This window comes from Nicotiana tomentosiformis, chromosome 1 (genome assembly GCF_000390325.3).
Source record: "Nicotiana tomentosiformis chromosome 1, ASM39032v3, whole genome shotgun sequence".
Taxonomy (NCBI): domain Eukaryota; kingdom Viridiplantae; phylum Streptophyta; class Magnoliopsida; order Solanales; family Solanaceae; genus Nicotiana; species Nicotiana tomentosiformis.
The window spans coordinates 59358590-59381535 of record NC_090812.1 but is presented as its reverse complement, the minus strand read 5'-3'; the positions used below and the strand labels follow the sequence as shown (position 1 = coordinate 59381535).

Sequence of the window (22946 nt, the reverse complement as noted above, 5' to 3'; positions counted from 1 at the left end):
AATTATATTGTTTTCACATTTATACGGTACTTTCTAGTTTAAATCAATCCAAAAAGGTGTAATTTGGACGTATCAGATTTTGATAAGTTAATAAAGTGTTAGCCATAGTGTTTACAATACATTACATTAGATCTTATGTATAAATATTATTTAGCAATATGAAGACTTGAATAGTTTAATTCATAATTCTAGAGTATTTCTACCATTAAAAACTTAGAATTTCTTTTTATTTTAAAAAAGAAGTGAAAACTTGGATAGGAGATATACTACATTCTTAATGTCACCATCGAATAATTAATGAAGATTTTCTTTTATTAATTGAAAAGGTTAGATAATGAATAAAACGGAAATAATGAGTTTTTAAATATTGTTTGTAACTTTGGTATAGATGATGAGAGTTTTTCTAGTTGTTAAACACGGCATCCCCGGAGAACAAAAAATTGTAATTATAAATTACATATACTAAATTTTTTATGTCCCAGGCCAGTCAGCACCCATATGTGAATCAATTCCAATCTGCAATACAAACAGATGATGCTCAAATTCATTAAGAAATGGTACTTCAAATTGAATAGTAATAAATATAACAACTTTGCAAATCTCGGCTTCCATCTATATATTCCACAGTTGCTACTCTAGAGTCTGATCAGGCAAAGTAATTGCAGCCTTATCGAGACACCTGAATTGAGTTTTGCACAATAATTTGGTAGTACAATTTCTCATATATATATAATATGGTAGTATGTTAGCAAGATACCCATTTCCTCTATACCTAAAATATCCTTAATAACATACTAACAACAACTGAGTTAAAAGAGTTCTTTTGTCTTTTCGGTCATCCAATTTTGTTTTTTGCCTTTTACACTCGGTGTTTCTCCGAGTAAAAGGATCCAACTTTAATTTCCTTTGTCTGCAAGCTCTCCCTTTGCAGATTTCAACCCATTTTCTTAGCTTCAATTCCTTCTTGATGGATTGTAAATTGTGTCTTTAAACTGAAATTCTTCCAACCATTAAACCAATAGTATTATTTCAACTCAAGAGCATAAATATCTTGGTAAATAACTATGCACGCAATATATAATCTTTTAACTCCTCCACAAGAAGCTCTGCTGAAACTAAAAATAAAAACTAAACCCACTTTCAGTAAGAAAAAAAACATAATTTTTTCAATAAGAAAAAGGAGCTTGATAATCTCGCCAGTGGACAAGTTCCAAAACACACACATGATAAACTCCTCAAAGCAAAAGAGTTGATTATATGTGTAACTCCATTAATGATCTCTTCTTCCCAAGACTGCCTTGGAATATCTAAAACAAAATGCAAGACAAGAAATAATTAAGTTTAATCTAATAGATCGGGGTATCAAAATTGAAAGACATTTTTTGTTATATATTAGAGATTATGGCAATGGTATCCTTTACTTGATATTGAAGATGAATATGGGAATAGAGAAAATGGGGAAAAGAGAAGGAGAAGAGAGAGGACAAATCTGAATGAGAGGGACGGGAAAATGGGTATGAGATGTGTTGGGTTTAGTGTTATTCATGAAAAAACAAAAAGCCTCCTATATTAATGTGTTCCAATAGGCTACTAGGGATATTTTAGGCAAAGAGAAAATGGGTATTTTGCTAACATACTAACTTTATATTAGCAAGACCTCTCTCTATATATATATATATATATATATATATATATATATATAAGCAGGGAATGCCGGTGCCCAAACCCAACAATAAGCTTCTACAAGGAAAAGGAAGTGTTGCAGTAAATCAGGAGTCCACATTTGTTTTTTTAATCCTTGAAGTCTATACTGCCTATATCCTTCATTAAATGGACGTAACTGCTGCAATTTATGGATGAATTATAGATAGAATTAAGAGGAAAGAAGCAAGCATGCACTAACGTCTAACAATGGGAGCTGACAGAAGCAAACTAAACACGTAAGAGGTCTATTTGTTTTATTTACATTCTGATTTTAGGGTAGAAACCAAGTTGGGTAACTGCTAAACTACTACTAGTGCCGTGGTGCGTTGTTGTCATGAGGGATCTAATGGTTTTGCCTTTCTGGCCTACAAAAAAAAAAGAACTGTATACTTTCAAAAGAAATCTGAATATCTATTTGGATGAAACACGTGATGTATTGATTTCAACTTCAATAACATCAATATTAGCATCAGATCATATTTCCACGACAAAGTAGACAAAAAAGAGAGTGAAAACAACGGAGTAAAAGGCAATGCTTCTTACCTTCGCTATTTTATACTCGTGAAGTAGCATCCTTGAATATGGAATTTTGTTCACATAATATATGAAGTTATTTATAAAATTTGAGTGGTAGGCTTCAAAGATGCACTGGTGATGATTCAGTACTTATCAGAGTCATCTTACTTCCAATAATTAAGCATCTAAGGTAATTTTGCACAAGAGCACAGCAATATTTGCTATTGCGTACTTTTATATATACCATATGTGAAGAAGGCATAAGTGCAGTGTCTAGTGAAACCATTAACATATAAATATTACATACATAATATCGGAAAAAATACATAAACTGTTTGTATCTTCAGTACAACATAACCCATAAGCCTCAATCTTGGCTTTGCCTCTGAGCTGGAGCTGTAGTACTAACCTTAGTAGCCAATTTTTATGGAACACAACCCATAAGCCTCATATTGTATTTTGAACATTAGTGAGTTACTCTACCCTTGCATATACTAAAATATAATATGAATTCCCTAAATGTTCCAAATAAATGTAGCTGGAACACATTAAAAGAAACTTTGACCTGAAAAATCGCTGCAGGAAAATTCTACCTCAAAGTGCTTAAGGTTAAGCTAGAAGAAATTTGAAAAGTTAGCATATGTAATGTCATATTGTTTATTGCAAAGTCTCTCGACAACTAAACCAAGATAAAATAGATGTAAATATCTACTAAGATCAACTAATCTCATGTAATTAGAGGCAACACTTGTTTGAACTAACGTAAAAGAAAGTGGCACATTGCTTTACCTGTAAATGTAGAACACTTAGGCAACCAAAAATTTTCATAACCAGCATAATCATCCTCCCTAGTTTTTAATGATTGATCACCACCACCACATAATGCTTTTGTAGCCTGCATCAACTCATTCTTAAAAATAGCGCATGTTGGCAGTGATACATTCCCTTTTCATTCACAAGTTCACTCGATTAACTTACATTAGAAATAATATTGTGAAGGGTAGGGGGAATGAGACTTTAGCATTCAATTGAGAACCCAAAAAGGTTTTCTTTTTCAGTAGCAAAAGATCCCCAAAAAAAGGTTGATACTTCTTGACTTTGGAAAACATAAATTAGTGCAAAAGGAAGACAATCAGAATAGTAAGGAAGGAAGCATAATCTAAGCTGCATAATATTATAATCACACCAATTTAGAAGTCAGAGAATAGAAGTAATCTCAATCCTCAACTATAGATACTTTGGGGGACTCAATCTTCTAGCTTCAGCCTTGTGCTTAGAAGATTCAGATATCACAACCGCTGCTTCCATTTCTACCTCATTAGTACTTAGAGGCTTAAAAAGGGCAGACGGTGCACTAAGCTCGCGCAATGCGCGGGGTTCAGTGAAGGGCCGGACTACAAGGGTCTATCTACGCAGCCTTACCATGCATTTCTGCAAGAGGCTGTTTCCACGGCTCAAACCCGTGACCTCTTGGTACTTAGAGGCTTGAGTTTCTTTTTTGTTTCCTCTCGCCAATACCCGGTGGAAAGATGTGTTCCTTTTCTACGTAGGCCAAAATCGATTGACTTGCACGCATATTGTTAGAACTTCTCCAGGATGATTTTTCCTAAATGAATTCTGAAAATGCAAGAAGCCAAATTTTAGATCTAAATTACCCGGTAAAATGAAGCTAAAATGAAAATATAATATATCATATTTTACATTCTAAAAATGATTCAATCATGGCCCACATAGCTTCAATAGAAACAACAAACTGAGAACATTTATAAAGTACAATAATACAAATAAATAACCAATGTAGAGCATTTTTTCAGCTAGATTACCAGAAATAATTGCAGTTGTCGAGCCACTACCATCAGTAAATCAATTTGGAATGTGCACCTGCAAAAAGATAGTTTAATATCTGTACATATGTGATCTATTTTCTTAAAATGAAACTTATAAGTATGGCAAAACCATAATATCGGGGAACTTATTTGTCCATTGTTTAAAATGGGTCCAGTCAAATTCCCTTCTTTCCTTACATAAAACTTCTGCATGTCATTGGATATTTATATTTCTGCCTCAACATGAAAAATCCCACTCTCAACGAAAAAAAATCACATGTTGGTTATCTATGTTATATAAATAAACTTACACAGATTTGGATATCTACTAAACTTACAGAAGTTTTTGACAGAATTTTTGCAATGGGTATAATTTGCTGTTGAACGGGAAACACTGTGAGAGAAGCGGAAGACCGTAAGAAGCTGCGTGATGCATAACTTGCAAACATGTATATCTTTGTTTTTGCCCTGTCGTCACAACATATAGGGTATTTCAATATCAATATGATGTGCAGATTAACTTTAAAGAATAATACTAAAGAACCTATACCAATTGATCAGCTCCAACGCTAGTGGATAAGCGAGATCTATTTTGTTGTTGAGTTGAATCTAGTTTGCAGCGATAAACCAGTATATACCACGATCTTGGTGTAATATTGTACTTTGAAAAGATATACATGAGGGGACAAATTTGAGTACACTAATACCCTAATAAGGAGATATTCCTATTCTCCTAGCAAGAATTATAGGATATTCTTCATACACTAAACTACATTCACACGGCCAAGTACATATAAAGCAGCACCTCCCTGTCGTTTTAGTGCATAAATTAGAAAAAAAAAAGAAGGAAAAAGAGAAGAAGATGATGACCATTAAACCCGTGAGAATTCTTTAAAAAAAATGGTCGTATTCAAGATTAGAAAATGCTATTGAAGATACAGAACAAATAATCTAATGCAAAGGGAAGCCCATAGTACAAACGCTAAAAGAATCAAAAAGAAAATAGCAGCAAAAACAATGAACCCATCAGAACGGCTGCTATGCATCAATTTCTATCCAATGGTGCTTTCACTATGGTTCTATCAACTTCTTGATGAATCGGAAAATACTCGTTAAATGAAGGGGTCGATTAGGGCAGAACAATCAAGAACTTTCAGCCATATTCATTACTGAAATACTTGTTTAAAATGTTGTGAAGGCTTTGTATAAATGTTTGGCTATGCACACACCAGAAAAGAATAATAAAAAAATAGAAAAAAATTGCAGAACATCCAGAAAAGTCTTGAAGACTGTTCAAACAGATCATTGAAAGACCAAAACTAACAAATCACAGAATATGGTGAAACCCAAAAAAAAAGAAGGGAAAACTCCACTAGTAGCTAGAACTTTGAAGCAACCAAAGGAGACAAAAAGTGGAAAAAGAGAATAATCTTGTCGAGTTCTCCTAGGAATAATAACTTTTGAGGTTAAGTTTTATTTAAAATGTCAGATTTGTATTTATCATATGTTCAAAATCATGCATCTAGGCATCAATTTCCAAACATGCATAGATTAAATCAAACCAGAACATAAAACCCCTAAATTTCACATTGAAAATTGAAATATAGACATGGCTAATAAACAGAGGAAATGGAAATTTCCCCTATGAAATCCACCCAAAAAAAGGAAAAATGAAAGAGGAAGAAGAAGAATACCGGAGAGCTGAGCGAAGTAACAAAAAAGTCTCCTCTCGGATTCAGCAGTTTCCGATGAAAATAGTGAAAGAGCAATTGCAGGCAAAATCAGTAGAGACGGAGGATTGAGAACTAGGCTCGTTTATGAAAGAGCTAATGAGGAACACTGTTAGAATATGAGCAGTGATTCGATATTAACCAAGGAGCGAATGTAAGTACCTTTAAACCCCCAATTGGTAAAGCTTTTGTCATAAAAGGTAGGGGCAAAATTGAGAAAACAAAAACAGAATTTATTTTTGAAATATCAAATTTACCATGTTCGTACCCTGTTTGTACACCCAACTCTCATTTCTAAATAATAGTAAAAGTAAATATATCCGTGATAGACAGTAGGTGTGGACATTGTAAGAAACCCGTGCCCTACATATAAGAAACTTTAGTTTGACTTTATAGAAAGTGAATTTCTATTTTATAATCCAATTAGCTGAGAATTCTAAACATTAAAAAAGGTTCATGAGTTCACACTGACAGATTCCTCTGGTTCAGTAAATTGACACGTCAAAGTTTTGAGTTTTTACTGTTGGTAACAAATCCTAGTTTACCACAAGAAAGAACTAAGGAGCTAGACTGAATAAAAATTGAACTTCCATTTGACTCCATTAGGGTAGGAGTTCTAAGCAATAAAGAAGTTCATGAGTCCACACTGACAACTTTCTCCAGTAAAATAAGTTCACGTATTTCAGGAGAAACAAAGCTTCAAGGAAATTAAAGGCTAATATGAAATATAGTAGTGGTAGCTCAATATGGTGTTTCAAGGTAATTTTTGGTCTAATTTTACTCAAACTCAACTATTCTCACACAAAAAATTGAATGACAGAGGTATGAATCTCATTCTTTTTTAGCACTGAACATTCTACCACGAGAGAACCAGTTTCTAATTCAGGTGTCTTGGACAGAAGCGCATCGTTTATATTAGAGGTTCAGGAAAGACAACTTAGTAATTGGAAATGTGTGACGAAATTGAAGATTTGTTGCATGGACACAAACAAGAACAAAATTGTCATAGGAAATTGCTAGACTGCACGAGGACTAGGTTATCTCCCAGTTAAATATTTATCCTTTTGCATATGAGAAACCCGCCCTCTTGCATTTGGTAAAACAGAAGCAACAGATTCATTACATTAGTCAAGTACACGTACCATTAACATCCACAGATCATATTGCAGGGGAGATATAGCCCAAGCAATGGCTACAACAACAACAAAAAATTCAAAAACCACATGTTAGCATATCATGAGTGTCACGATCCAATTTCACCTAAAAGGTCGTGATGACGCCCAATGTCACAGCTAGGCCAGCCAACTAGTAAATTAAACATACATGAATCATTTTAATATTTTTTCAAGTAATTTTACTCTTTTTACTAGCAATATAGAAGAAAATAGATAAAGATCCTCATTAATTTAAAACCAAGAAAAATAATCCAAACCCCAATTCTACCATTGTGTGTGCCAAGATCCGGTGTCACAAGTGCATGATCATCTAGTAGATTATACAAAATTATAAATGTCACACCTCCTTTTCCCCCCCCCACAAAAGATATATGTGTTATGGATTGTTGTGGGTTAAAGAGTTTTTCTAATTAAAGTGACAAATTTGAGTAGGGATTATTTTATTTACAGAGTCGCCACTTGGAATTGATTTTTTGGATGTTTCAAGTCACCATTTATTTGAATCCCTAGTCAAATGAAGGTTTGACTCTATTATTATTGATCTGCAAAAACAAAGTATGGGTAAGAAATTCTGTTGACCAGGGAGAATGTGTAAGGCATTCCCCGAGTCCCGTGGTTCTAGCACGGTCGCTTTATTGACTACATTTGGCTTATATTATTTTTGGATAACATGTGTTTTATTGGTTCTCATGTTTTACCTATGTCCGCTTTTATTGCTTGATTAGATTTATGAAAATTATTTTCAAATAAGTCACGCGTACGTGTACTCATTTTTGTTTGGCGTCAAGAATCATGTCACGCGTACGTGTATACAATCAATAACACATTTATTATTATTCGAAGTTGATTGGTCAAGTCATGTGAACGCGCACTTGTATTATTTTCCTAAACTAATTTGAAATTATTGTAAGACCAAGAGTTTATGGATAGGAAATTATTTGGAAGTCGGAAAATATATTAGTTATTTAAAGTATTGAAAAGTCATCCACACTTAGAAATATTTATAACTTATTACTATATCTTTAAAATTAGGAGACATTTATCAATTATGGAAGAATAAGCTAATTATTAGTCTAGTGATAAAATTATTGGGCCTAACAGATTTATACTCAGTCCAACCCATGTCAAATTCTTTCTTTCCTATTAAATGTGGTAACTCATTTCTGGTTCACTTACTTGAACTCCAACGCATGGCCCATTAATATGACAAGATCTTTATTCTTAATTTTAAATAGCAAATCTCATTAAGATGAAATCCTATTCAAATAATCTGTTGACAAATCACTTAAAACATGTAAAAAGAAACTACAACATGATAATGTGTATAAATAAAACAACACAAAAAATTATCACATGAACCTCTATAAGAACATCACACAAAACAATGAAATAATTAACAAAGGGAGGATAAACAATGAACTTTTAAGCAAAAATTTCCTTCAGAACTTGATTAATGCAAAAATAATTCTGAGTCGAGCAAATACACCAAACAAAGTGCAGATGAGCAGAAAATCTAGCGACGAACCTTCTAAAATTCGAGCCCAGACCGAAACTCGACTGTACCTCGTGAGGCTGCTGATTTTTGGCGTGAGAGAGGTGACTATCAATGAAGCTTCACAAGGTATTTTTAGGCTTGAATTTGAGGCATTTTTGAGTCTTAAACAGGGTGATGAATTGCTTGAATTTTCGAAAGAAATAATGAAACGAGTAGAAATTCACTTAGCGCAGAAGAAGAATTTTTATTTTATATCAATTCTCTCCTCTATGTTTTCCTTCCTTCTCCTCTTTTCTCCTCACATTTCTCTTCTATTTATAGGAAAAAAATTCGAAATTTTTTCAGATTTATTTTTTTATTATTTTATTTTTTTAATTATTTTTTTATTAAAAAGAATTTTCACTTCCCATTTTTCTTCTTTTTAAAAACAAATAATTCCGCACTTTTCTTTACTTTTATTTTTTAACATCTCACTTTTTTTACTTTACTTTTTTTATTTTTCACTTATTTTACTTTTCTATTTTTAATTTCCACTTATTTTACTTTTCTTTTTTTTTTTTTAATTTTTCACTTTCTTTTATTTTTTTTTAAAATAATTCAGCTACCTTTAATTTTATTTTTTAAATTTCATCTTTCTTTTACTTTTCATTTTTTTTAAATTTTCACATTCTTTTACTTTAATTTTTTTAATTTTTTACTTTCTTTTACTTTTTAAAAAAAAATAATTTCTACCTACTTTTACTTTTAATTTTTTATTCCATACTGTTAATTTTCCTATTATTGTATTCCCATCTGAAAATTAAAAAAAATATTTATTTTTTTCGATTTTCTTTAATTTATTTTATTTTACAATAAAGATAAAAAATAAAAATAATACTAATAATAATAATTTGACCTTTTAAATTATTTTTAATTCTTACCCTATATTAAAAAAATATAACAAAGCTAGAAGAATATATATTAAATTTTTAAAAATATTTACATAGTAGAAAGTGGTAAAAATTCAAATATGGTCAAAAATTAGGTGCTCACAACTGCCTCTCTTTGCTTGGAAACATGAAGAGTTTTCAGGCAAAGACTAGGTGAGCCATGTGACTAATATTTGATCAAACCGTTATTCAAAAGGAAAAAAAAATAAAAGATAGGGTGTAACCGAGTCCTGGTTTTGGACTGCCTACATATCCCGGGTTATAGGGGAATCAGGTCACATGTAGTTCAAGGAGAATGGTGGAATGATGAGTTGAGGAGTCGATTGAGGTTCCGTCGAGGCTCCGGTCCGCGATCCTGCTATTATAAAAAAAAAGAAACTAAACAAACCTATCAGCTATGAGTTACAAGATTCCTATATATAAGTCTTCTGAAACTTGATCTTGAGTCTTGACTAGTTCTTCATGCAGACTCTAATCTAAACCTTGATGCTCGCTAGCTGTAGGTGCTAGTTCATTGTTCTATAGCTTCTTCTAATCAAAACGAGAATCCAATGCTCGTGGCTTCAGTCATGTCTTGAGCATTCCACATCTTTTCAACTGCTTTTGCATTTTGGATTCACCTTTTTTTTCCTTTTATTCTGAAGTGAGACTTCTTCTTTTGGTCATCTCGAATCTTGTGCCTCGAGGTAAAACCCACTCAGACACCAAAACAAATAAATGAACGAAATTTTTCTGCCCCAATTTGCACTAGGAAAATTTCGTGAGTTATTGTAACAAAATTCTAAACTACTTCTTTATTGAAAGCAATAAAAGGTCGGGAATGGTGTACCCCGAAAAAAATACAGAGACTAGGAAATGGAGACCCTATGTCTAAAATGAAAGAAACTAGGGAGTTGAGGCCCTATATTGGAAAATCGACTAGGGATTGGTGTACTCTGATACTGATAAGGAAATATAACTAGGGTTTGGTACCCTGTATTACGGAAAAAGAATGTAATCAGGGGTTCGCACCATATATTACTGAAAAGAATATAGTCATAGGATGGCGTCCTATATTACTGAAAGAAAATGTAACCAGGGGATGTCACCCTGTATTACAGAAAAGAAATGTAACCAGGGGTTGGTACCCTATATTACTGAAATAAAAATAAATCCCCTAGGCGAAAAGGTTATACCTAGGTTAAACTACGAAAAGCGAGCTTGGGCGAAGAGTACTTCTACCCAGAATATGAGCTGGATCCCCCTAGGCAAAAAGTTTCTACCCGGGTTAAGTTACGTAAAACAACCTGAGCGAAGAGTACTTCTACCCGAAATATGAGCTGGATCCCCCTAGGCGAAAAGTTTCTACCTAGGTTAAGCTACATAAAACAACCTGAGCGAAGAGTACTTCTATCCGGAACTATGAGCTGGATCCCCTTAGGCGAAAAGGTTCTACCTGGGTTAAGCTACGTAAAACAACCTGAGCGAAGAGTACTTCTACCCGGGACTATGAGCTAGATCCCCCTAGGCGAAATATTCTACCTGGGTTAAGCTACGAAAAACAGCCTGAGCGAAGAGTACTTCTACCCAGAACTATGAGCTGGATCCCCCTAGGCGAAAAGGTTCTACCTGAGTTAAGCTACGTAACAACCTGAGCGAAGAGTACTTCTACCCGGAACTATGAGCTGGATCCCCCTAGGCGAAAAGGTCCTACCTGTGTTAAGCTACATAAAACATCCTGACCGAAGAGTACTTCTACCCGGAACTATGAGCTGGATCTCCCTAAGCGAAAAGGTTCTACCTAGGTTAAGCTACGTAAAACATCCTGAGTGAAGAGTACTTCTACCCGGAACTATGAGCTCGATCCCCCTAGGCGAAAAGGTTCTACCTGAGTTAATCTACAAAAAATGGGAGGTATGAATAGTAGTGACTCATGCTAAAAATAAAAGAAAATGGAGATTTTGAGGAACTTACCTTTTATGACGTTCGTCCTTTGAGAATCGCCATTATGCGCTGCTTTGTTCCTGCTTCAAATAAAGAAAAATTATGAGTTTTCAAAGTGGTGGTCGGTTTGAGGCCTTGATGTCTTTGGCAGCTTGGCTTTGTGCGCATTCACTTCAGGAAGACCGACTGTATTGGTAATTGGCTACAGTGCTGGTAGACTCTGTTGTTTCTTTCAAGAGACTTTTTCTCTCTGTACCAACCCTGATTGTGTTTGTGGCTCAATCAACCTTATCCCAACTAGAGATATTTGCTTAGGTGGCATTTTTTGATATCTTGAATGACTTCTTGCTTTTCGAGCAATTTGTTTGTCAGAGAGAATCGCAACTGGGTATGCGCCTTTTGCGTGATGTGCACACTTCATAGTCTCTGTTCAGTGCTACAGGGAACATGTAATCAATCTTGCGGTCTTTTCTTTGCTTGTTTTTTGACAAGTAGGCAGACAAAAATATCTTTCGGGGAACCTTTGTACTGCATGAATCCTCAAGACTTGTCGAATGTAACAACTGTGTGCATGTTACTTCTCTGATAATGTTATTTTAAATGTTCTGGCCAGAATTTGCTTTGTGAAACTGAAAAGCTGGTAGCAGATTTTGAAATCCTTTCTTACTTGTTTTGACAAGGAGTGACTCAAAGCAAAGAATATAATAATGCGAAAAAATAATATTTACAAGAGATGCCTTCATCGGGAAGGAAAGAAGGAAGAGTTTTATATATATATATATATATATATATAAAGAAGGAAAAGGCTTTATTTTTTTTTAATGAGGTAACTAACCATAATGATCATGACATGCATTTTGGACTCAACGGCCTGATCTATCAAACTGTTCTAATCATTTATTTCGTTATTCCTTCAGGCCTTAAAGTCAGGCTTGTTTGTGTTAATTCTATACATCAGTTTCACGGCTTACTTTCGATTAGTGGTTCCCCGAGAGATTTTTACCAACAAGTCTCTCTCATTTATTTATCTCTAATTTTCGTCGTCTTACAGTGCCTGTGAGGGTTTTCACTAGTAAGACTCTCTCATTTTTTTCTCTTTTTTTTCTTTTCTTTTCTTGATTCCTTGAGTGAGAACCATGACCATGTCCTCCATATGACAACCATTGATTATTGTGGATTTCCCTTGGCATTCTCAAAACTGATCATGAGGTCTTGTTTGGAAGGCTTTTGGATATGGTTAGAAAGAAATGAGAGTTTTTGGACTTTTGACTCTAGATTTGATTCCAAGAAGGGGGGGGGATCAAAGATTATAACAAGGCTCAAAAGGGGTAACAAATGGTATAAAGTATTTGGGTAGCAGAAAAAAGGGCCTTCTAGCCTCAAGAACGCCAAACATATTATCTCTTCACAATCATGACATTGATAAACATGTTGTCTTTTGGGTCTTGTCCAGCGTAAAGTTATAATAGCAATAATTTCCTCGTAAGGAATGACCCTTGTCAATTTGGGTGACTTTTCTTTCTTGATATGAAAGTGTGCATTTCGAGACTGATTGATTCGTTTCAAATTATATGTATTGTACCTTCTTTTGAAAAACACTTTCTATCTTTTAGTGCTAAACATACCTCAACCCATCTGATCATCCTTAATCCCGATCTTCACAACAATTCATAGGTAGAGATCCTTAACTTCCATGGGTATGACTGCTTTGGTTCCACGTATACTTGGCTTATACTTATTTTCCAAATGTTTCATGTCTTTATTCATCTTCAAAAGTGTCTCTTTCTCACTTATCTAATTTAAGACTAAATTAGTTTTCTAAGATCTAGCCAAAAATTCTGCATACATGTCATGTCGCTAGAACTAGCGTGAAAAGAACTATGCACAAAATGGACACAAAATGACTAACTGCTTTTTATTGAATAAAGGATAGCAGAGTCCGATAACATAAAAGAAGAAGAAAAGATGACAAAATAAGCTACCATGACTCCTCCCCGGCTGAAAGAGGAGTGGATTTTCAGTTACTAAGCGATATCTTAGCCTGGGACTTGCACATCAACATTACTATGGCATTCACTAATTTTGATTGCTTTGGAATCAACATTCAAATTTCGACTTTTTGATCAAACCATTCCCAATATTGGCTATCAGATTTCAGGACTAACGACATGGGAAATTTCATAGCAACAAATTTGCCAAAAGACTTGAAAGAATTCTCTTATCTCCCTATCATCACAGATCATCTCACACAAAGCATGTCCTGTCGCTCAAACCTGGTAAAAGTTAACCAATGTTTGCCTCTATTTTTCACCACCAAACTGTCAACTTGCCTTTTCACGACCTTAGTTGGATCAACAATAGCAGTGCTTATTCTCTTGGTTGAGAAGATGATAGAGTGATCCTGGATTATTTTCGTGACTCGCCATTGCAAACCAACAAACCGACCATCTTTGACTAGCTTTTATTTCAAAACAACACACTCTTTTTTTCTCTTTCTTTTCTTTTTTTTTCTTATTTTTTTAACCATTCGATCGAACCTGATGTGGGTTGCCTACGTATCATGTGGGAACATGAATAAGATCTTGCGTAGTTCGAAAAGATTCAGAATAGGGTAAATAAGCTAACTCTTCTTTTCTTTCTTTTTTTGAATTTTTAGAAGAAAGGCATTAAAAGAAGAAAGAAAATATTTTTGGCTCTTTTTTTTGTTTAGATTTTTTTTTGAAATGTTTGAAAGAAAGACTTCTAAAGAAACAAGAAAATATTTCTTGGATATTGATTTGTATTATTATTATTATTATTTTGAATATCTAGGAGAAAGATTTCTAAAGAATGGAAAAACATATTTTTTTTGGATTTTGATTGATTTTTTTCGAATGAAAAACTTCGGAAAAAAAAGAAAATATTTTTGGATTTAATTATTTTTTTTTATTTTCTAAGGAAAGAATTCTAAAGAGGGAATCAAGGAAAGGGAAAATATTTTTGATTTTTGTTTTTTGAAAATTGGGGCCGAAATCGATGAAGTTTACCTACGTATCTCACATCCAGTGAGAATCAGACCCGCGTAGTTCGGTCAATATTTCAGGAATGGGATCACACTTTTATTTTTGGAAAATATTCAATCTTATTTTGTAATAATCATTTTGGGGTAAAATTTTGACAGGATTTTTGGATTTTCAAATACCGAGAATTTTAAAAAAATAACGGGTAAATTTTCTCTCTCCTATTTTCTTCCTTCTGATTTTCTCTCAATTCTTATTTTTATGTTTTAGAAACGGGTCAGCATGCACAAACCGAATCAAACATAATATACATGTAGCACATAAGATGCATCACGATGGTCTTGTAATTATCGGGTACACCTGTCCTAGACAGACACAACTCGTGTATTGAGTCACCAAAGTCAAATGTCCATGATGCAAACAAACGTTCCTACTAGGGATCCGGCATGAGGCTATGTTATTCTAAGTTTAAAAACCTGGGGGGAGTGTTTTAGACGTGGTTTACCCAAGCGGACAGTTCGAGCCGAGGTGGGGGCAACGTACGGGGACCATGAAAGTCTACCCGGCCTAGTTGTTGATCCAGTCACATTCTATTTGGTATGACCTCTAACAGAAAAGTGGACCACGCGCACGTATGCACCATAAATTCAGAAGACTCGGAAGGGAGGCATAAGAAGGCAATTTATATAGTTCAAATAATATCAAAGCGGTAAATGAGCGACAATTAGCATAGGCCCACAAACACAGTAATATCAATAATCGAGAATGCCAAGTATAGATCACATTACAAGCTCGAATTCTGAACCCTGAACTAGAAGTTCTGGGTTCTTGTCCCCAGCAGAGTCGCCAGAGCTATCACACCTCCCCCTCCTCCCACAAAAGATATATGTGTTATGGATTGTTGTGGGTTAAAGATTTTTTTCCAATTAAAGTGATAAATTTGAGTAGGGATTATTTTATTTACAGAATCGCCACTTGGAATTAATTTTTTGGGTATTCCAAGTCACTATTTATTTGAATCCCTAGTCAAAGGAAGGTTTGACTCTATTATTATTGATCTGCAAAAATAAAGTTCGGGTAAGGAATTCTGTTGACCGGGGAGAAGGTGTAACGCATTTTCCGAGTCCCGTAGTTTTAGCACGGTCGCTTTATTGACTACATTTGGCTTATATTATTTTTGGATAACCTATATTTTATTGATTCTCATATTTTACCTATGTCCGCTTTTATTGCTTGATTAAATTTATGAAAATTATCTTGAAATAAGTCACGCGTACGTGTACTCATTTTTGTTTGGCGTCAAGAATCATGCCACGCGTACGTGTATACAATCAATAACACATTTATTATTATTCAAAGTTGATTGGTCAAGTCATGTGAACGCGCACTTGTATTATTTTCCTAAACTAATTTAAAATTATTGTAAGACCAAGAATTTTTTTTTAAAAAAAAAGGTAGCATCAATACACAAAACATCTCGTATTCACGTAAGGTTCGGTGAAGGGCCGCACCCTAAGGGAGTTGATGTAGGCAGTTTATCCTGATACAAATATCAGTGGTTAATTTCACGACTCAAACCCATGATTTATAAGTAAAACGGAGACAACTTTATCGGTGCTCCAATTCCCTTCTTCCATTATAAGTTATTAACAAGAAAAAAGGAAGGAAAAAAAAAAGATAGTTGGGATTTTGGGGAGCCAGGAGAGAAGTGGGAGCCACATTTGTATTATTATAAATGTAGCCACAATAGTAGTTTGTTTCATGACCAATCACTTTTGTGAAAGTGATGAACAACTTGATGATTACTGTAAGACCAAGGTGGGGGCAACGTACGTGGACCACGAAAGTCTACTCGGCCTAATTGTTGATCCAGTCACGTTCTATTTGGTATGACCTCTAACAGAAAAGTGGACCACGCGCACGTATGCATCATAAATTCAGAAGACTCAGAAGGGAGGCGTAAGAAGGCAATTTATATAGTTCAAATAATATCAAAGAGGTAAATGAGCGACAATTAGCACATTAGGCACACAAACACAGTAATATCAACAATCAAGAATGCCAAGTATAGATCACATTACAAGCTTGAATTCTGAACCCTCAACTAGAAGTTCTGGGTTCTTGTCCCTAGCAGAGTCGCCAGAGCTGTCACACCTTCTCCCCCTCCCCCCCCACAAAAGATATATGTGTTATGGATTGTTGTGGGTTAAAGATTTTTTTCCAATTAAAGTGAAAAATTTGAGTAGGGATTATTTTATTTACAGAGTCGCCACTTAGAATTGATTTTTTGGGTGTTCCAAGTCACCATTTATTTGAATCCCTAGTCAAAGGAAGGTTTGACTCTATTATTATTGATCTGCGAAAATAAAGTCCGGGTAAGGAATTCTGTTGACCAGGGAGAATGTGTAAGGCATTCCTCGAGTCCCGTGGTTCTAGCACGGTCGCTTTATTGACTACATTTGGCTTATATTATTTTTGGATAACATGTGTTTTATTGGTTCTCATGTTTTACCTATGTCCGCTTTTGTTGCTTGATTAGATTTATGAAAATTATCTTGAAATAAGTCACGCGTACGTGTACTCATTTTTGTTTGGCGTCAAGAATCATGTCACGCGTACGTGTATATAATCAATAATACATTTATTATTATTCGAAGTTGATTGGTCAAGTCATGTGAACGCGCACTTGTATTATTTTCCTAAACTAATTTGAAATTATTGTAAGACCAAGAGTTTATGGATAGGAAATTATTTGGAAGTCGGGAAATATATTAGTTATTTAAAGTATTGAAAAGTCATCCACACTTAGAAATATTTATAACTTATTACTCTATCTTTGAAATTAGGAGACATTTATCCATTATGGAAGAATAAGCTAATTATTAGTCTAGTGACAAAATTATTGGGCCTGACAGATTTATACTCAATCCAACCCATGTCTAATTCTTTCTTTCCTATTAAATGTGGTAACTCATTTCTGATTCACTTTCTTGAACTCCAACGCATGGCCCATTAATATGACAAGATCTTCATTCTTAATTCTAAATAGCAAATCCCATTAAGATGAAATCCTATTCAAATAATCTGTTGACAAATCACTTGAAACATGCAAAAAGAAACTACAACATGATAATGTGTATAAATAAAACAACACAAAAAATTATCACATGAACTTCTATAAGAACATCACACAAAAGAATGAAATAATTAACAAAGGGAGGATAAGCAATGAACCTTTAAGCAAAAAATTTCCTTCAGAACTTGATTAATGCAAAAAAAATTCTGAGTCGAGCAAATATACCAAACCAAGGTCAAATCGGCAGATGAGCAGAAAATCTAGCGACGAACCTTCTAAAATTCGAGCCCGGACCGAAACTCGACTGTACCTCGTGAGGCTGTTGGTTTTTGGCGTGAGAGAGGTGACTATCAATAAAGCTTCACAAGGTATTTTCAGGCTTGAATTTGAGGCATTTTTGGGTGTTAAACAAGGTGATAAATTGCTTGATGTTTCGAAAGAAATAATAAAACGAGTAGAAATTCACTGAGCGCAGAAGAAAAATTTTGTTTTCTCTCAATTCTCTCCTCTATTTTTTCCTTCCTTCTCCTCTTTTCTCCTCACATTTCTCTTCTATTTATAGGGGAAAAAATCGGAATTTTTTCAGATTTATTGTTTTATTATTTTATTATTTTTTAATTTAAAAGAATTCTCACTTCCCATTTTTCTTCTTTTTTTTAAAAAAATAATTCCCCACTTTCCTTTACTTTTATTTTTAAATTTTTCACCTTTTTTACTTTACTTTTTTTTATTTTTCACTTATTTTACTTTTCTTTTTTTAATTTTCACTTATTTTACTTTTCTTTTTTTAATTTTTCACTTTCTTTTACTTTTTTTAAAACAAAATTCAGTTACCTTTACTTTTATTTTTTTAATTTCATCTTTCTTTTACTTTTTATTTTTTTAAATTTCCACATTCTTTTACTTTTATTTTGTTAATTTTCCACTTTCTTTTACTTTTTTAAAAAAATAATTTTTACCTATTTTTACTTTTAATTTTTTATTCCATACTTTTAATTTTCCTATTATTTTATTCCCATACAAAAATTAAAAAATATATATTTATTTTTTTCGGTTTTCTTTAATTTATTTTATTTTATAATAAAGATAAAAAATAAAAATAATACTAATAGTAATAATTTGACCTTTTAAATTATTTTTAATTCTTAACCTATATTAAAAAAAATATAACAAAGCTAAAAAAATATATATTAAACTTTTAAAATTATTTACATACTAGAAGGTAGTAAAAATTCAAATATAGTCAAAACTTAGGTGCTCACAATAAATACTGTCTGAAATAAAATAGACAGAATACAAATACAAGAAGAGGCACTAGTTGCTAAGAAACGACTTAGAAGGTAGCTCACCACTAAACCTCTGAATAATGTGGGTGCGTGCCGATAGGTCCTCCCATAGCACCTGTCTCAGGTCCTGCACAAAAAGTGCGCAAGCGTAGCATGAGTACGTAAACAACGTGTACCCAGTATGTATCAAGTCTAATCTCGAAGAAGTAGTGACGAGAGGTCGACTTTGACATTCACTAAGGGTCAATAATATTACAATAGAAATATTTCAATAAACATGATCTATATGGACAACAATAAATTCCTTAATAAGCAAAATTAATTAATTCTTTCAATTTCATAAATTTTTAATTTATCGATTAACTTCGCAACCTGCAATAAAAATATCAAGGTATCGTGTAATTATTATTATTAGGCACGATTTTTCACCGAGGTCATACGGCCCGATCCAGAGTGTCGTGTACACTGCCGAGGGACATGCGGCACGATCCATAAATGCATCTATATTGCCGAAGCATTCGGTCCGCTCCACAAGAAAGGAAGACATTTTCTTATGTACCTCCGGAATGAGCATATATATATATATATATATATATATATATATATATATATATATATATATATATATATATATATATGGATTAGCACATGAGGATGTACAATTTCTACAACAATTAAATATTTCGAATAAAAATTCAAGTATGTGAAATTTAAGTATTTTACTATTTTCTCTAACAATTTACAACATAATTTCAATATTTCAATTGAATAAAGAATGCAATTATCACAAATAATTTCATGATTTGAGTTCTAAACTACCCGAACTTAGCATAAATAGTAGCTACGCACTGACCCTCGTCACCTCGTGCGTACGTATAGCCCCTATAGTTAGCAACAATCATTAATTTAAATCACTTATGGGGTAAATTTTCTCTTACAAGGTTAGACAAGAGACTTGCCTTGTCTCAAAGTCCACTTCCCAATCACCACGTCGCGTTAAATTCTCAATTCGATGCCGAAAAATCCGAAACTATCCAAATGTTATACAAAATAATTAATACATGTTCAGTAATTCGAAATTATGCTATCAAAATTAATTACCCAACTCAAAATGGTAAAATTCCTAAAATTCTTCCCGGGTCCACGTGCCCGGATTTCAGAAAGTTTTGGAGAAAATTATTACCCATAATCTCAAGAACTCAAATATATAATTTTCATCCAATTCCATAACCATTTTCGTGGTTAAAATCTCATTTTTATAAAAATCTAGGTTTTTCATCTAACCCTTGATTTTCAAGATTTACAGGTTATAATCTACCCATAATCTATGTATTTAACTCAAAGTGTGTAGAATTAACTTACCTTCAAATTGCTAGTTGAAATCCCCTCTCAAAAAGCTCCCAAATCGCCCAAGAATGGAGAGAAATGGGCAAAAATGGTTGGTTTTTCCGTTCTTTAAGGGTTCTGCCAAACAAGTCTTTCGCACCTGCGGCTCCGCATCTGCGGAAATGCCCTCGCAGATGCAGCTTTCCCCTTAGCCGGCTTCGCTCGCACCTGCGGTCAGTGGCATGCTTCTACGAGACCGCTTCTGCGGTCGATAAGCCGCACCTGCGCCTTCCTCCGCATCCGCGCTTCTCCCCTTCGCACTTGCGCCTTTGCAGGTATGGTTCCTTTCTCGCATCTGCGGTGCATAGTGACCCCTCCTCTTCTTTGCACCTGCGGCTGCCCATGCGCAGGTGCGGTTACACCAGAAGCTGGGAGCTTCAGCAGTCATTTCCAAGTCCAAACTTGGTGTGAGCCTCGTCCGGTTAACACTCGAGGCCCCCAGAGCCCCGCCCAAACATACCAACAAGTTTGAGATCATAAAACGGACTCGCTCGAACCTTCGGAACGTGTAAAATAATATCACAACTAAGAATCATACCTCAAACCAAATTAATTCAACTTAGAATTTTCAAATTCTTCAAACATACTCCGAACGCACCGAAACATACTTAAACTACTCACAATGATACCGAATTTTGCGTGCAAGTCTTAAATCATTATACGGAACTATTCCCAGGCTCGGAATTCCAAACGGATTTCAATTACTCCAAAACCTACTCCAAACCAAATTTAAATAACCTTAAACCTTTAAATAGTTGATTTTCACTATTAAGCGTCGAAACGCTCCCGGGTTGTCCAAAACCCGATTCGAACATACGCCCAAGTCCAAAATCATCATACGAACCTGTTGGAACCGTCAAATCCCGATTCCGGGATCGTTTTTTAAAAATGTTGACCGAAGTCAAACTTGGCATTTTAAAGACAATTTAAAGAACTAAGTGTTCCGATTTCAACCTGCACCCTTCCAAATCCCGAACCAACTATCTCCGTAAGTCATAAATTAGTAAAAGCACATTCGGGGAGTCTTGGTTAGGGGAACAGGATTCTAAAAGTCAAAATGACCGATTTAGATCATTACAATAAGTCAGAAGATATGACCAGCGTAACATTTCTTCGTAGGAAAAAGTAAAAAAAATTGATGAAATAACTATAAGGAACAGTAGGAATTATCCGATATCCGTCACTGTTATTTGCATATTGCCAAGATGCAAAAAGTTTAGCATGTCATGGAATCAAAAGCTGGTACACTAACTTCATAATCAAATATAGCTCACAAAAATATGGGAAGTAGGAACAATTACATAAGATTCTGTAAACCATCACTCTATCGTAACTTGTATCACCGCCTCAAACAACCAGTTTAAGCACAATGTAGGCCAGGTGAATAACAAAACCGGCACAATAGTGGAATTATTGAAGAAAGAAAGTGTGTGAGTATGTGTATGTGTATGTGTATGTGTATACAAAGACGATGTTGCGGTACTTGTATTCCCATATTTGGATTAACAAGACAGATAAAGTTGCATAATTTTGACTATCCCTTAAGAAGAAGCGCTCATTATTTTAGTAAGAGAAGCTCTAACTTCTCTCTAACCAATTAAAATAAACTCTATCTATCCTTAATCTAACTTCATCCGCCACCACCCTCATGGAAATTGATGACACTGCCATAGAGATGGACATATCTATAATTCCTCCTAAACCAACCGGATATCCACAATAAAGGGAAAGAAAACCAACTACCAGGAAACTCATCAATCTCGTATAAGGACAAATTAATTAGGGAAGAGGGAGATATGGATATTACTATTGACACTACTGATTCCTTCTCCAATACCTTACCATCTACCACCCTAAACAAATCATCAAAGGACCCTTTAACTTCCTTAGAAAAAAGAATCCCCCTATCCCAAGAAGACAGAGTCCGCATGTATCTGCCTTGGAAATACTCTATAATTATTAAGCTCCAAGGCAAACAAATACTTCATCAGATCCTTAGAAAAAAGGCTCAGGAGTTGTGGAAAGTGAAAGAAAATTTACCATTAATCGACCTAGGAGCTGATTACTATATTGCAAAACTACAAAACAAGGACAGTATGCATTCAGTCCTTCAAAATGGTCCATGGTTCATCTTTGGACATTTTCTATCATGTCAAAGACGGGAGCCAAATTTTGTTGCATCGGAGGCCAAACAATCGTTTACTGCAATATGGCTTCGATTACCAAATCTTCCTACTGAATTTTATGATGGTTTTATCCTTCAAAAAATTGATAACTCAATAGGTAGGTTGTTAAAAATTGATGCTTGCACATCAGCAACCTTAAGGGGACGTTATGCCAGATTATGTGTTGAATTACCAATGGATCACCCGGTTGCAAAATTCATCTACATAGAGGATCATAAACAATACATAGAATATGAGGGGGGGAAAAATACATTGCATAAATGTGTGGGATGCTAGGCCATACAAATATTAATTGTCCATGCTCATTAAATTCCCTGCCAGAAAAATCTATCAATGACAAAGCTGCCTCAAGCCACAATGAAAACCAAAGTCACACATGCTCCAAATTGATAGTGGCTGGCACACAATGACGTTCCAAAGACCAAGGAGATTGCAGAAGAAAACACCAATAGAGGACAAAGATGCCCCAGTGGAAGCAGGTATAAACGTTAAGTTATTTAATGCATCTACGGGTAAGTATATCAATACTCAGAAACTAAAGTTTGTTAACAAAGACACTATTACCACAAAACATGGGAAAACTAATGGTTTCCAATTAGAAAACCGCTTCTCTAAGTTGTATGATGAGTCCACGGTTTCACCAAACAATACTAATAAAAATAATTCCTTAATAAAAAAAAAGAACACGTTGCATGACATTATTGGAGTTTTTGAC

At 34.3% G+C, this 22946-nt stretch overlaps 1 protein-coding gene and 1 long non-coding RNA gene across 2 annotated transcripts; one reads left to right on the top strand and one right to left on the bottom strand.

Moving 5' to 3' along the window:
• Nucleotides 1-3360: 3360 nt before the first annotated feature.
• Nucleotides 3361-5917, bottom strand: LOC104087911 (uncharacterized). Its single transcript, XR_684407.4, has 4 exons — nt 5741-5917; nt 4385-4514; nt 4044-4101; nt 3361-3837 (listed from the first exon to the last, which is right to left on the bottom strand). It is a non-coding gene; the product is annotated as an uncharacterized lncRNA (long non-coding RNA).
• A 15924-nt stretch (nt 5918-21841) lies between these two features.
• LOC138906619 (uncharacterized) lies at nt 21842-22507 on the top strand. Its single transcript, XM_070195842.1, has one exon. It carries the CDS (start codon nt 21842-21844, stop codon nt 22505-22507), a length of 666 nt encoding a protein of 221 aa, XP_070051943.1.
• The last annotated feature ends 439 nt before the right edge of the window (nt 22508-22946 follow it).